The sequence below is a fragment of the Dermacentor andersoni genome, chromosome 1, assembly GCF_023375885.2.
Source record: "Dermacentor andersoni chromosome 1, qqDerAnde1_hic_scaffold, whole genome shotgun sequence".
Classification (NCBI taxonomy): domain Eukaryota; kingdom Metazoa; phylum Arthropoda; class Arachnida; order Ixodida; family Ixodidae; genus Dermacentor; species Dermacentor andersoni.
Window position 1 is genome coordinate 188,546,080 of NC_092814.1, and position 15,817 is coordinate 188,561,896.

The following is a 15,817-nucleotide window of genomic DNA, read 5'->3' on the forward strand; positions in this document are numbered from 1 at the left end:
AAAATAAAAGTTATTTAGTATCTGTGTGCTGGCTTTTGAAAAGCTTCAGATCATGTACCATGGCTATAATGGTTTACTTAAAATGGCACTGGGTGTTCCCATTTCAGGATTTGGCTCATTATATTAATGAGGTGAAGAGGGACAATGAGACTCTGCAAATTATTGCTGACATCCAGGCTAGCATCACTGATGTGGATTTGGTAAGTTTTCTGAACATATATTTCATGAAGTTGGCAGCATATAGTGGCTTGGCTTTCTTGTAGAAAAAGATAAGGTTGACTGCAGAGCAGCTTCAGTTTCTAGGTACATCAGAAAATAATCAAGAACAGTGCTATGAAGAGATGGACAAGAGAGGGGTCTGTACAACAACAATCAGTGAAGAGACATCATTCAGCATTTAAAAGTTAATGTTTGGCATTTTGTTCACTGTAATTGTCTTGTCTTGTTTCCTGTTAACACTGGTCATTCTTCTTTCTGACTGTATGATACTTTAAAGAGCGCAGTATGACAAGCACCTCTGTATTCATTACATTCTTATGTAGATATTGTTACGTGTGGAAATACACAGATGAAAGAGGCTATGTACAGGCTATTTACACTGGAGCTAGACAGCCAGGCCGACACTCGCCCGCGCCAAGGGCACAGGCAAACTTCATCGTCATTCTCGCGGCGGCTCGTCTCTTGAGCATCTCTCGATGATATCGTAATACTACCCCACCGGCAGCAAAAGTGCCATCACGGTGCTGTTAAATATCCAAGGCGCGTGGAGAGTTGTAGGGCTTGAGTCGGGCGATGTGGACACTGTCACTGGTTGTCACAGTGGAGGACGTAGTGGGCATGGCTAGAACGATTTCATAACCCACCGTGGTTGCTCAGGGGCTATGGTGTTGGGCTGCTGAGCACGAGGTCGCGAAATCGAATCCCGGCCACGGCGGCCGCATTTTGATTGAGGTGAAATGTGAAAACAACCGTGTAATTAGATTTAGGTGCACGTTAAAGAACCCCAGGTGGTCAAAATTTCCGGAGTCCTCCACTATGGCATGCCTCATAATCAGAAAGTGGTTTTGGCAAGTAAAACCCCATAATTCAATTTAATTTTAACGATTTCATAGGTGACATCGGTCACTTGGCGGAGCATGCGATATGGGCCTGTGTAACAGGAAAGCAGTTTTTCACAAAGGCCAACTTTACGCGATGGTGACCAAAGCAACACGAGAAGGCCGGGCACAAAATGGACATCACGGTGATGGAGGTCATAGCGTTGCTTCTGTTTGTCTTGAGACACTTGTAGACGTGCGCGTGCAAGTTGGCAAGCATGGTCAGCACGGGCGATTGCATCACGGGCATAATCGCTAGTTGAAGCTGTAGTGAATGGAAGCACAGTGTCTAGTGGTAGCATTGGTTCTCGGCCATACAAGAGGTAAAACGGGGAAAAGCCAGCAGTTTCGAGATGGGAAGAGTTGTACGCAAAGGTAATGTAAGGTAGAGCCAGGTCCCAGTCACAGTGGTCGTTTGAAACGTATTTCGATAGCATGTCTGTAAGGGTGCAGTTCAAACACTCAATGAGGCCTTTCGTTTGAGGGTGGTAGGAGGTGCTAAATTTATGCTGTATTGAGCAGGTACGCATGATGTCGTCAGTGACTTTGGCCAAAAACGTATGGTCACAGTCTGTTAGCAATTGACGCAGAGCGCCATGCATCAAAATTATATCATGTATGAGAAAGTCCGCAACATCAGTTGCGCAACTGGTCGGAAGAGCGCAGGTTATGGCGTAGCGGGTTGCATAGTCTGCCGTGACTGCAACCCTTTTGTTTCCGGATGAAGATTCCAGAAATCGACCGAGAAGGTCTAAGCCGATGCGATGGAAGGGCTCAGCAGGGATGTCGAGCGGCTGCAGGTAACCAGCGGGGAGCTGGGAAGGCTTTTGCGTCGTTGGAAAAGTTCACAAGTGGCTACGTAACGTTGTACAGAACGAGCAAGGCCCGGCCAGAAAAAACTGCGACGTACATGGTCATAGGTTCGAGATACGCCGAGGTGTTCTGCCGTTGGTGCGTCCTGAAGCTCTTGTAGAAAAGTTGAGCAGAGGTGTTTAGGTATTGCAAGTAGGAACTCGGAGCTGTCAGGATGAAGGTTACGACGTAGTACTGTCGCGAAGGACAAAGAGGTGTAGAGTAGCATCAGCCGGAGAGTGTTCAAAACATTCGATGAGTACTCTGATGTAGGCGTCACAACATTGCTCGTTGGCGAAATGAAGCAGCTGTGATACAGAGAATATGCAAGCAGCACTGGCAATATTGGAGGAGTCAGAGTCGTCAACAGGGTAATGCGACAGGCTGTCAGCGTCTTGGTGCAGGTGGCTAGACTCGTACACCACAGTATATGAAAATTCTTGTAGCCTCAAAGCCCATCGACCAAGCCAATCTGTAGGATCTTTTAGCGATGAGAGCCAGCAGAGGGCGTGACGGTCAGTGACTATGGAAAAGGGGTGACCGTAAAGGTACGGATGGAACTTCGCAACCGCCCAGACAATAGCAAGGCATTCTCGTTCAGTAATGGAATAATTGCACTCCGATGGTGCTAGGAGGCGGCTCGCGTAAGCAATAACGTGATCCTGGCCACGCTGACGCTGGGCTAAGACGGCACCTATGCCATGACCGCTGGCATCTGTAAAAGGCTTCAAAAATTTCGAATGTGTCGCCTAGGGAACGAATCCAAGAAGAAGCCAGCCTACAAAATAAAGCACACCAAAGCCCTTGTTGAATGTGATGTTGGTGTTGTGTATAGTATTCCCCTCGCCTGTGGGAAATGCTATATTGGCCAAACCGGGCGCTGTCTGAATGAACGCCTGCTAGAGCATCGCAGGAACGCCACTTCACTAAGTGGCGCTGGTCATTTAGCCGACCACACTCGCCGTTGCTCGCACAAGCCAGCATGCAAGGTGTTTTTCGAACGAACACGTGTGTTGCGCAAATTTAGCACTCTGAAAAACCGGGAAATTCTTGAAGCCTTTTGTATCTCTAATGAAAACGATTACTGCGTCAGTGCTCCTTCTGTTATGCTTGGGAAAAAATAACTTGATTATCTCAGGGCAAATGTGTGTGTCGAATCAGCTAAGTAGGGTGGGAGATGAGCAAGATTGTACTTGAGTGATGTGAGGGAAAAAAAGGTTTTTCACTTTTTGCTCTTATATTTTTATTCTTTTCATCTTTTGGTTTCAACGCCTCTGATGATTATCGCCTGGACCAAGGAAATATTTTTGGGTGGTCCGGTGCACTAGCAGCACCCCCCCCCCCTCTCCTTCCTCCCCCTGTGCACATAAAGCCCTGTTTTACATGAATAAAATTTATTTGAAGTTCGGCGTTCGTGTTGTCCTCTTCTCATCTATGTTCAATTGTGCGCTGGAACGATGTTTCATTATGCCAATCACAATCAACTAGCCCAACTGTCCATACTTAGGGAAGACAACAGTTCAATATAGGCTATTGACTTCGGCGGCATGCAAAGAAAGCCGGTGGAGCATAAGCAGCACAGAGGTGCGTCAGAAGGTTCTGCGAGAATTGGTAACTCAACGCGAAGGGTACTGGCAGAGCAGTCAATAAGAGCAGAATGCTCGGAGAGAAAATCGAGGCCGAGAATTAGGTCGTCGAGGCAATGAGCAATCACGGTGAAGAGGACAGGAGTGTGGCGGCCAGCGATGTTGACACGTGCCGTACACATGCCACGATAGGCACAGTACCACCATCCGCAACGCGGACGACGCATGCCGACGCTGGGGTGAGGAGCTTTTTCAGTTGTCGTCGGAAAGCAGCACTCGTAATAGAAAGATGTGCTCCTGTATCAATGAGTGCAGTGACGGGATAGCCGTCAACGTCAAGAAGGTTTTGGTTCATAGGTAATGTGAGCAGAGCATTTGAGGGCAGGGTCGACAACACAGCTTCACCTCCAGAAGCTCCAATGCCTAGTTTTCCGGCTGGATCGGGGAGGCGATAGGCGGCGAAGAGAAGCGTTGGGATTGGGCTGAACAAGACTGATGGCGTCGAGGTAAGGGCGAGCGGCTATAGCGAAGGTTCGGAGCAGGGGCATCAGCGGCAGTGGGTTCATGGTGGGTGGCATAGGGATCAGAAGGTCCAAAGGTGCGGGAATAAGTGGAGGTGTATGTCCGAGGAGGTCGTGGCCATTGGTTGCGGCAGTGGCGAACGACATGGCCGATGCGACAGCAGTGGAAGCAGATCAGCCTGTCATCAGGGGTACGCTATTCGGACTGGTTGCGGCGAGATGTGACAGAAAAGGACTGCCGGGGACTAGGAGGGCTGCTAGAGAACTGGGGAAAGCGAAGTTGAGATGTTGAACATACGAAGTTCAGACCCACGTTCTGAAATTCCTGTCTGATGATGGGCTGAATCATCGCAATCGTGGGTGCTGGTGGATCGGGAGACGTTGGGGAGAAAGCTGGCAAACAGGCGGCCTCGAGCTCGTGGCGAACAATACGGGTTATGTCGTCACAGGCGGTGGTCTGACGTGGTCGACCCTCACATGTCGGCGTAGCAGCATGTGGGTCGCGATGTTGGGCAACCGTGACGATTAGAGCAGTTGGACAAGCCGAAGCCGTTGTAGAGGCGGTCTCATCACTGGGAGGCTCGACGTACAAGCTCGATGTACCAACCACTTTGGAGTTCCGTGGCGAGGACGGGGATCGCTAACCTCCACGAGAATGTTACGTGTGGAAAGACACAGATGAAAGAGGCTATGTTCAGGCTATTTACACTGGATCCAGACAGCCAGACCGACACTCGCCCGCACCAAGGGCACAGACAAACTATATCGTCGTTCTCGCGGCGGCTCGTTTCTTGAGCGTCTCTCGATGATATCGTAATAATATATTAGATAAATTACGTTCAAACATATGTTACATTCTTAGTGTGCATACCTTCCTTTCTTATGTAAAAATATCACTTGCTATCTATTTAGACATATATGTTCAACAGTGTAGGTACATGTACCTAAGTAAGTATATTCATGATGTAGTTGTAAATATTCACAACAGCTATTCTTGCATTCTTTTTACATATGTAATGTGAGTTAATGTAATGTATAGTGAAGTGCACTGTGTAACCTAATTTGTCTGGATTTACAGCCCCAAAACATGGAATTGAAAGACTACGGAAGATTATTGAAAGACGGAGAATTGAAAATTAAGTCACATGATGATAACAATAAAATAAAAAATAGGTAAGTAATAGTTGTCATCGTTGATATAAAATTTTTAAATAGGTAAGTAACAGTTGTCACTGTTCATAAAAAATTTTTAATTGAAATGTATGAAAGAGAGCAGTCGACCTGGCAACTTTCTTTTTGATGAATTTACCTCCACTTTATGGATTTTGGTAGAACTCAATTTGTCAGTGATTTTAATCCATTGTTTAAAATTAGATGTAAAATTCTGAAGGGATAAACATGCAAAATTTTGGCTTTGTTTGCCACCACAGTATTGTAGATAGAACATCTGGTTATAGGTCATAGTACATGAGTCTGCTTGTGTGTAGTGAATCATTAGATGATAGTCCTTTTGTGGCTCTGGTTCTTTAGCCTGTTGCCAAAGCCCACAGCAATAATCGAGTGTGTAATGTCCCAGTGTTGGCATGCAAGCATTGTTGCATTTTCACTATTTCTTCACTTATAGACACAAAACTGTGGCAATTCAATCCCATCAGCTGTGAAAGTGTTCCAAGTGTTCCAAGTGTTTTAAAGTAACGTCAAGTGAAAGAAGTGTCATCATGTCCATCACCCTCTGTACTGCAATAGTGGGGGAAGGCATCATATTGCAAATTTGATGACCACAAAGTATTGTTGATACGACAGCACAAATGCTACACTTGCAACTGATTTATTATACTCATTGGAAGATCAGAAAAAAATACAAAATAATGTGCATGTGTGCAATTCATCTTGGCAAAGAATACACCATAAATAAAACAAACTGAATTTCACCTCCATATAGAGATACGGAAGTATTGCTGACACAAAACATGCCTTGTTTTCTTATATGAAATGCCTTCAAAAAATTGTTTGCAGTAATTTCTTTCTGTCTGCCCAGAATCTTAATTTTGTGTGGAATTTTAATCGTGCATAGTGGCTGTGCTGTTCTATCTTCTATAATTTTTGCTTGTTAAATTTATACTATGATGCCTTTCCCAAGCATACCTTCTTGCCCAGCCATACGTTCTTTGAGGTATTGCAATATATCTTATAGTCTGCATGTGTCACTAGGAATTGACTAGATGCATAAGTCCAGCTTTCGACTCTTTGGCCCGAACTGTGCCCTGTTTTCTTTCTTTGCCTTCAGTTTTTGTGGACGTCATATGGCGGTTGGTTGACTAAAATTGAGCCCTTTGCACCGTCTGATTTTCCTTGCTGGCCACTGTGGGTGAAAAACGTGTGAAGAATTCAGCATTGCATTTAGTTCAATTTAGTTCAAACAAGTGAAGCTCTTTGTACCAGTTCACTTTAGTGGTATGAATTAGTATATTATTCCTTTCAGTGGGTTGATCCTTCAGGTTGCTTGCATACCACTTTGTAAGTTTAGGTGACATCATCATTGCTTGCGAAAATCAAACATTTATTTTGTGGAAATTAGTGAATCGCTGTAGTCGTATTGTGTGAAGATGTGGTACCAGACATATAGTAGTCTTAGTGCCACTCATTTATGAGCCTCCATTGCAAGGTAAGCTATTATTTAGGTGGAAGTACGGAAATTCCATCTGTAGAGTTAGGGAGCCTTAATAATAACAGCACAAAAGAGCTGATATCTGCTTTTGCATCGCCTATTAAAAACATTAAAGACAAGATAATTTCGAATCATATTTGCCTGTGGTTTTTTTCCTTTGTTTTTTGTTCTCTCCCTATATTGTTTTTCCAACTCATAGGAACCTTTAAGTGTGCTATTTCTATTCTTTTAGCAAAGGCCTACCATGCTGGCATGCTGTAGTGATGTTATAGGTGCTCCAGTTGACTATGTTTATCTCTTAAAACTTTTTCTTTCTAGATATATTTTCATTTTTGACCGAATGATGCTAATGTGCAAGTCCACTAAGGTAAGAAATGCTTGCTTTTTTTCCTAAAAAAACCTGTGTATCTCTCTCCAAATAGAAATTTTCAATTACTGTCAACATTTCGGTCATTTCATTGTCACACTGTGTAACACGCAGATTCTTTTGCCTTTTTATCTTTTTTTTCCTTTGGCTGGCATCTCAGATCATGGATAAACTTTTTGGGGTAACTGCTATTCTCAGTATTGTTGTTGTGTTGGTGTAGAACATTTTGTTACCTAGTCACATTGCCACTGCATTGTGTTTTTGCCTCACTTGCATGCAGCTTCAGAACTGTTGCACCTACAACACACAGATGTTCCTGTTCTAGTAGACGCTTCACTGATGTGCATGTTTGTTATGTAATTTTTCCCACTTTTCTTCTTTAGATGTGAGTTGGGTGTTGACCTAAACTGTAATTAGATACTATGTGCATGTTTGTCAGCATTGTGCATCTGAAGTAATTAACTTTAACTGCAATTAAAGAAACGGAATTCTATAACATGAGCCCTGTCATTGTCAAGAAAGAGAACATCTACCATAAATTAAATTAGCTGTGTACTATGAGGTAACGTCCATGACAAATATAACTTGCATTTGCACTTTAAGTTGTGTACCATAGCCAAGTGATCAGAAACAGTAGTCCATGAAATAAATAGAGCACACAAAAAGCATAGCAAAGCCTTGCTCAGTGGTTTGTCTCTTTGGACCAGCAGGGAAATATTTGCTTCATTAGGCTTTAGCAATCGGCAATGCACCCACGTTTTCTTATATTACTCTGCTAAAGAACTCTGTCAGATGTGTATCTTCCCTCTTTTTTTTTGTGCATGATAAGAAACAAAAGGATAAAATACGTTAAAGTTTATTTAATGTTTAGGAATGAAGCAAGCACGAATTATGACACAAAAAGAAACAAGACTGCTCTGCCTCACATCATGTAACATGGCAGTGCCTGCTTTGTGCATTGTGAATGGTTTGCTGTTGTGATTGTAGGTTGTCTGTGTGATTTGATGTGTTGAATGTCCTGGTGTTACTCGCAGTGCATTCATGCCCTTCATGCCTTTCTCATAAGTACTACATGCTTTCTCAGGGAGAGCAATACATCTACAAGTCTTCTCTGGCTCTTTGCGACTACAGACTCGAGAATGCACCAGCCAATGCAAGAATGGCAACTCGGGTAAGCTAACAGTTCCTAAATTAAGTGCATTTTTGCATAGAAAAAAGCTGAAGAACAGGTGATACTTGCATATTTCATTCTGCAGAGTTGAAATATATATGTAACTGTTATGATTATGTATCTGGAAAAAAAATTTCTATCCAATAACAATGATGGTAATTGTGATGACGACCATCGTTGAGAACAACAGAACAGCGAGGCATATGTGCCATAACCAGGCTGGGCTTCTAATGCAGTGACTGGCGCATTGCAAGGAAACTACACTCTGGGACCATGTGCGTGGAACTAATTGAAAATGTAAAACGAAAAAGAATGTAATTGTAAAAGAGAAATGATATTTCACTTTGGGTAACAAATTGCCTCCTGGTAAGTGAAAAAATCAATAGTACCAGTAAATATTTTCAATGACATCACAAAATAAAATACATACAAGTTGCCTAAATTTCATTACACAACTGACAACATGGAGTAAATTGAGTTCTTTATGGCAGTATTATTTGCTTTAACAAAAAGTGCAGGAAATAAGTACCGGCATCCCGTGCTATGGTCACAGCAGCAGTAATTTCTATCCCACATAACCATTTATGTCCCACCAGTGGCGTAGCCAGAAATTTTGTTTGGATGGGCGGGGGGGGAGCTCACATTGGAGCTCGGCCGCCTCCTTACAAAAGTTATCAAGGGATCAATTACATGAATAATAACTGCAGCATTGCCATAGTCAAAGATGCCACAAACGAGTGCTTGGATGCTACGCACTGTCAAGACAAGTATTTTTTTTTTTTTCATAAATGAATTATTTGTGTGTCCCAAAGTTTGTGCCAGGAATAACTGCTATCCATGCTTCCATGTTTTTTGTCTATTTAAGAAGTAAAGAAAATATTGCACAAACTTTAGAACTATATCAGTTGGAAACCAGCAAAGCAATGCATGCCGCTGATATGAGAAATGTAAAGGTCATGAAATGAGCAAGTTGAGGACGAATATTTTAATGAAACTTTGTCATTCAAGAACCTTGTTTACATTTCAGTACATATGCTACGGCCAGGGAACAATCTCGATTAAAATTCAAAGTAGAAAAAGTAAATAAGAACGTAGTTACCTTTGCTGGCTTTAGTGTCTTAACATGGATGCTTTGGCGCAGGTGAAAAAAATGATATTCTTTTCTGTGACATGACGGCACAAATGAACCATCCCAACACTTCATCTCATCGGAGCTCGCTGCGTGCTTTGTTAACTTGTCTGATAGTGTGTTGCTTTGGCTTGCCTCTTATGGTCCAATGTAGCACTTTAGAAAAGTCAATGCAGCTTTGGCGTCAAATGTTTATAAGAACATTAAACCCACAAAGATCCGGAATTGAAAATCTAAAGCACGACTTTGGAAATGTCACTGCACCGTTCGCTCAAAAGTTTGTGATATTTATACCTATAAAGTTTAGAAATTGAAATCCATGCGCTCCGTAGATTTCGTGGTCTCCATGAGATGTCGTGACGAGCCCTGTCGCCATTAAAACACCCTTGAAACTTAGTGCTCGGATGGGGCTCTTGCACTATGCGACTCCAGGTGCATGGGTGTTGCCACGAAATCCAGCCCGAGGTCGCAATCTTTGCGCCGAAATGTCTTTTTGAGCGTGAAAAATACATTCCAGACAAAATCCAGAATGATTTCCGGCACCGGGGGTTGTTGTTGTTGGCGGTGCACGACAGCACCAAAAAATTTAGGCAGGGAAGGGGGGGGGGGGGGGGGGGCTGAAGCCCCATAAGCCTCCCGCCCACTGGCTACGCCCCTGTGTCCCACAGATGTCCCTAGAGCATCGTGTTTTAGACATTGCACACATCCTATATATGCCTATATTTCTCCAAACAACATTACAAATACGTACCATGGATAATTTAAGTCCTGTCCAGATCACGTTGCAGTAACATTGAAAGGATATTGCAGCTGGACATAAGTGAACTCTAATAGATGTTAATTTTAGGGATGCAGGAGGTCCATAAAACATCTAATGGATCTTTCCTGTTCATGCTATAGTGAACTGCATACCTGAAAGTGCCACAGCAGATGTACTTTCGAATACAAATGAAATGCGAACAGCAGAGCGTGTGTTCGAAGCATAATTGAAAGCACAGGGTGCGGCGTTGGCCAGCCATCGTTGTATACGTGCATTGTCGGATTTGGCAGACGTAGCTGTAGAGATGAACTTGGGACGACAGGGCTAGGCGAGCAGGATTTAATTGCAGGATTCATTGGCAGACTAGCGCGACTCCCATATGGAGCCCGCAAGACTAACATACAGCAAGCAGTTTACGAGCACACAGCTCACTAGTTCATTTCTAGCATGACAGAGCACTCAGCTCCCGACAACGATCACGACACGAGCACTCCCTAGCAGCCGGCAAACGCTGCTTATAAGCTCTCCGCTTGACGTCATAGTTCGACGTCATAGTTCGGCGGGGACGGAGCAGGAATGGTCGGGAAGGTTCGTCCAAGCATTGTAAACTTGCCGCCGTCCCGCACTATGGCTCACACACACTAATGCACACAAGTACGAGCCCATACACACAAAGGCTCACACATTCCAAGATCTGGAGCCGACGACAGAGGGGCGCCGTTCCGCAGTATCGTTTACGCCCACACACACGCAAACACACAGGTGCGAAGGTCTGGAGCCGACGACAGAGGGGCGCCGTTCCGCAGTATCGTTTACGCCCACACACACAAAGGCTCCGGAGTCAACGACCGAGGGCTTCGTAGAACTGCTTTGTCCCGGGTGGCTCGGCCAAGTACCAATTTCCTGAGTTGATCGCGCGCCACGTGGCCGCCGGCCCTTCGCAGTTCTCCGAAGGGCGCCCCGTCTGGTGGGCTTGGAACACGTGCAGCGGGCTGAAAGCTGGCACGTTGCCACCCCGTACGGCCATTCTTAACAGCATGCACATGTGGTTTCAATGTGGAGTGCGGGGCTGCTTGTCCTACTGCGATGACGTCACCTGCATTTGTTTGATGCTTGCATTCTCACCCCACCATTACAGTGCCATTCCTACCTGTGATTACTGTTGAGGTGCCTTGCACCGTTGTTGCTCCTCCAGTGTAATACATTTTTGGTGCTATTCAAATTATGATTAGACACTGGCAGCTTTGATGGCGGAAACAAAAGCAAAGCAACACATGTTAGGAAACTGAGCGTATGCCAGCTATATCATGCTACACATGCAGCGATGGTGTTAGCCACCATAACAGTGTGTTGCCAGGTGGGAATGGCCCTGCCGCAGCGGGATGAGAAAACAACTTTTGGACAAAATACAGGTGACGTTTATCACTGTAGGGTGAGCAGTGCTGCACTCTGCGCAAGAACCTCATGGGCATGCATGTGCACAATGAACAATTACTGGCTCGCAACATGCACTGTACCTTTAGTTATGCTTCGGCCAAACGCTCCACTGTTGGCATTTCATTTGACCTCGATGGTACATCTGGTGAAGCACATTAATGCCACAGCTCCCACTGTTGTCGGCAAGTGGTGGTGAGCTTGTTTGAAATGTTTTGTTAACGTGCAAAAATGCAAATGTCAAAATATAAATTGAAACACTCATGAGGTATCTTTCTTATTATGTGTAGTTCTAACGCACCTCAAAATCTAAAAACTGGGCTCACAAAATCGTCGATCTGTATTTTGATCATTATGAATTAACAAAGTGAGTTCAGTAAGCACTCAATAAAGCACACAAAAGTGAGACTCACTATGTCATATCAACGTTACTTTTTATTTATAAAATTGGTAAAGCTTTATTACAAAAATGATTGGCATCCAGCCAAGCATATGTATGAAAATATGCACTGCAAGTTCTAACTATACAAACAGGTTAAATGCTGATGTGAAAAGAACTACAGAACTTCAGTAAAAACCAATCCTTGGAAATTCAACTTCGCTAAAACAAAAGTGATGGGAAAAGGGTGTTAACATCAGAAAATGACTAGCAGTCACAGTGCCACAATTATATTTAAAAACATTGAAACTGATTAGTAGGAGGTAATAATATCGCATGCTAATGAATGACCAAAAGTGCATGGCCTGCGTGCCAGCACCTGCTTCTGGTACCACGGGATTCAATATAGAAAGCTAGTACTTTCTAGCTATCTTTAAGAATATATACTAAGAGAAAAGCCTCACAAGCAGAGGGATGCAGGATGCAGGAACTCCTTGCGACCCTTGTTTCCAATTGCCAATTTTGCACGAAAAGGGCTGTACAATTAGGGAAGAACCAGACGAGGTAATGGGCGACAGTCATATAGCTTACGAGTTTAAGGGTTATTGCAGGGTTTGATGATGGTCGCTGTTTCGCATTATTATATTTTCCACCTTATCTAACCCATACCACGGGTGGTTCCGATGATCTGCCAGCGTCACGGCGAGCCGCCACTCGAGGAAATAATGAAGCAAAAGGAAAAGTTAAACTCAACTGGCGCTTTCTCCGGCGTCAACTCATTCCTCAAGCATACAGACCAGTTGCCTACAAACCGAATACTTTTCCTGGTCCCTGGATCAGTCTAAACAAAGAAGGTTGAACTAAAGAAGTAACAGCATGCGCGTGACCATTGAATAGATGGTGACAACTAAATGCATCTTGAGTTAATCATGTGGGCACCGAATCGATGAGAAAACTGGCCTTCACACCCCAGGAGATGCTGATAAGTACCGCCATCCAAAAGGAGTGAAAAAGGCAGCAAAATGTTGACCACCGAATAGCTGTCAAGTCTCAACATTGATTTGGCGGAGCTTTAGGAATGTGTGATGAGTGGTGGTGCAGGCGGGGAAGGGGGGGTGCCTGCCGAGAGGTGAACGCTGCTACATCCTGCTACATTTCAGCAGAATCTGCACCCAGTTTGCAGTCAAAGGGCTGTTCGGGCTTTCAAAAACAGAGCTAAGTAATCAAGCATTGTTTTACTGCACCATCGAAGCTGACTGCATGGAACAGCCACTGCATTAAGTCTGCGGTGGCTAGCCTGTCTGCGGAAGTCAAGCCTGTATCATACTGCAGTTTTTTCCGCGGGCTATATTGTCTGTGTTCAATACCTTCCACTTCGACGTGTGCGGGTTGCTTAAGCAATGGGACATCCTCACGTTTCAGGTGGCAGCAAGCGATCACGCTGGCACCAAGCCAGACTCGAAACTCCTCTCCTGCATGACCAATGTAAAAATGGTGACCGAAGTGTCGGATACTGTATGGTGACCCGCTCGATTTTTCGAACATACTGTGCAAAAGGATCTACCTTTTTTCACAGTACTCCATCATAAAGGATACATATATAGCTGCAGGTTCACGCTTCAGGTTCTCAAAGCACTTCCGAATTCTGCACATAGCATGTCCAAGTACTTCCATGCTTTTCTAAGCCACTGAAGTGCTTTTTAAGCACATCTTAGGATACCACCACTTCGTCGCAGTCCACAGTAAGGATTAAGATTGTTCCGCCATTACTCTCCGCCTTGACCTGCCTGTTCTGGATCCCGCTGAACCACACCCCAGTCGCCTCTGTTCCGTCGACTTCGTTCGCTTGCCACCTTCGGCACTTTAAAATGAAGGGGGCGAGGGGTCATTTTAATTTTTGGGATGAGTTTATTGACCAGTGACCACCCACTGCTTTCACATGGCTTGCCCACTATACAATTCCCATATAATATAGTTTCAAATCGCTTTCATAAACCTGCTCTGAAAGTCTCTCTCTGTTCCAAAATGTGTTTTTGGCTGCTCCCAAAGCTGCTCTAAAATGGCATGGGCCAGTAGCATCACTGGTATAGCTATTTAGTGCGAGGTGGTGATCTTTCAGTCTGAAACATCAAGCAACAGTGTAAATGACTTCATATGAACTAGACAAGAACTGCTTTAACGCACATTTCCATCAGCAAAAATGAAAATTTTACAGTTTACCAAGCTTTAAAGACATAGGTACCAGAGGGAAGGCATACATTCTAAGCATCATATTTTAATGAAAAATGTAAGGTTGAATGAAGTTCATTTTGTCGTCAAATAGTACAGTGACTATGAACAGTTAGAATATTGTTTTTCTTTGGGAATTAGTTGGCAATGGTTATTCCTTTTTTATACTCTTAAATAGAAAAAACAATGAGTGCACTACAGTTAAAACTCGATCTAACGAAACCCAATTTTACGAAGTTCCCGATCTAACGAAGAAATTTCCATTCCCCAGCAGGTACCCATAGGGTTCAATGTTATCATCCACCCGAATTAACGAAACTAACTTGGCCAAACTCGATTTAACAGAAGTTTTTGCTGAAATAGATTAGTAAGAAAAGCGGTAATTTCTTTCCAATTTTGACACAGACGGGTTTTTCTTCGGGCATGCGCTCTAAACCTAACATGTTAAAACATCTAGGCGCCTTGTACCTCTGTCACATGGCATGTGTAATGTCATTCACACTAAATGACATTCCTACCGAATGTCATTGCGGTCTTGCATTCCCTGTCTACACGAGCATACAAAATGGCATTTGCAATTGATGGCGATGTGTATCGGCGCCTTGCACACGCAGGCACTCGGCAATCAACTTTCAGGTTGCACTTCGCCCTGTGTAAATCAGCAAGGTGGTCTTCCCACACTTTCAGCAGTGCACGTCTCGTCGTCGGTGCAATGCGCTTTTCGCTTCTCATTCTCCTCTGACGAAGCTGTAGAGTTGGCTTGTGTGGTTGGTGGATTGGCTTTAGCACGGCACCACTTTGAAAACAATTTATAGAAATAAAAAAAACATACGAGCATTTGTAAACATGGCCGACAAGAGGTGCTAGCGTATAGCCAGAGACTGGGAACAAGAATACCTATAGCTGCACAAACTACTTCAGCTATCCTGCTGCACATCATAAAATTATTAAAAAGTTCATAACAGCAATTATGATAACCTTTACTCTGATTACATTTCATTTTAACTTATTGATTTCATAATTTATTGCCATGACCCTCTCATCGAGATTACACAAGTTGCGCTTATGTGAGTTTGGGAAACCCATTCAATGGGCAAATGCCATGCGCTGTGAATGTCATTCACTAGGCCCATGTAGAAGCAAGAAAAATGGCATTAAGACATAATCTAATTTGCTGTGAATGACATTACATGTGCCATGTGACAGGGGTACTAGTCACGGCCCTAGCTTTATTATGACGAGGCTGCACACTCTGTTTTCATGCATGGAACAGCGGACTCAACACCACCTTGGTAGGGGCGGCGGTGGTTGCTTTCGTTATATCGTGGTTTGGCTAGATTAGCGGCAAATATGATGCCACAGTAGCTTTTGTGTGTCGCTACATTACAATCTTAGATTTCGAAGGACCAAAAAATTCCTTTTTCGATTTTACAAACTTCCCAATTTAACTAAATAATTCGAGCATAGTCATCACTTCGTTAAATCGAGTTTCAACTGTACATAGCTTTATTGAACTCTGTGAAGCTGCTTTCTTTTTTTATGCTTCATGAGGTTTTTCAAAACTGCTAATCTTGACATTCATGTTTATGGAGTTGTGCATAGTAAACATATGGGAAAGCAAGAA

General features: G+C 43.8%; 1 protein-coding gene across 3 annotated transcripts in view; it reads left to right on the plus strand.

Annotated features, from left to right (window-relative positions):
• Positions 1–15,817, plus strand: part of Vav (Vav guanine nucleotide exchange factor) — a 270,027-nt gene that overhangs the window by 214,212 nt on the left and 39,998 nt on the right. For 2 of the 3 annotated variants that reach the window (XM_050195358.3, XM_050195361.2), the window contains 5 exons: positions 108–200; positions 5,135–5,229; positions 7,043–7,091; positions 7,252–7,272; positions 8,176–8,262. In XM_050195358.3, coding sequence (XP_050051315.1) covers positions 108–200; positions 5,135–5,229; positions 7,043–7,091; positions 7,252–7,272; positions 8,176–8,262 — 345 coding nt within the window. The remainder of the gene's footprint in view (positions 1–107; positions 201–5,134; positions 5,230–7,042; positions 7,092–7,251; positions 7,273–8,175; positions 8,263–15,817) is intronic. The other variant, XM_050195360.3, reaches the window with a different exon arrangement.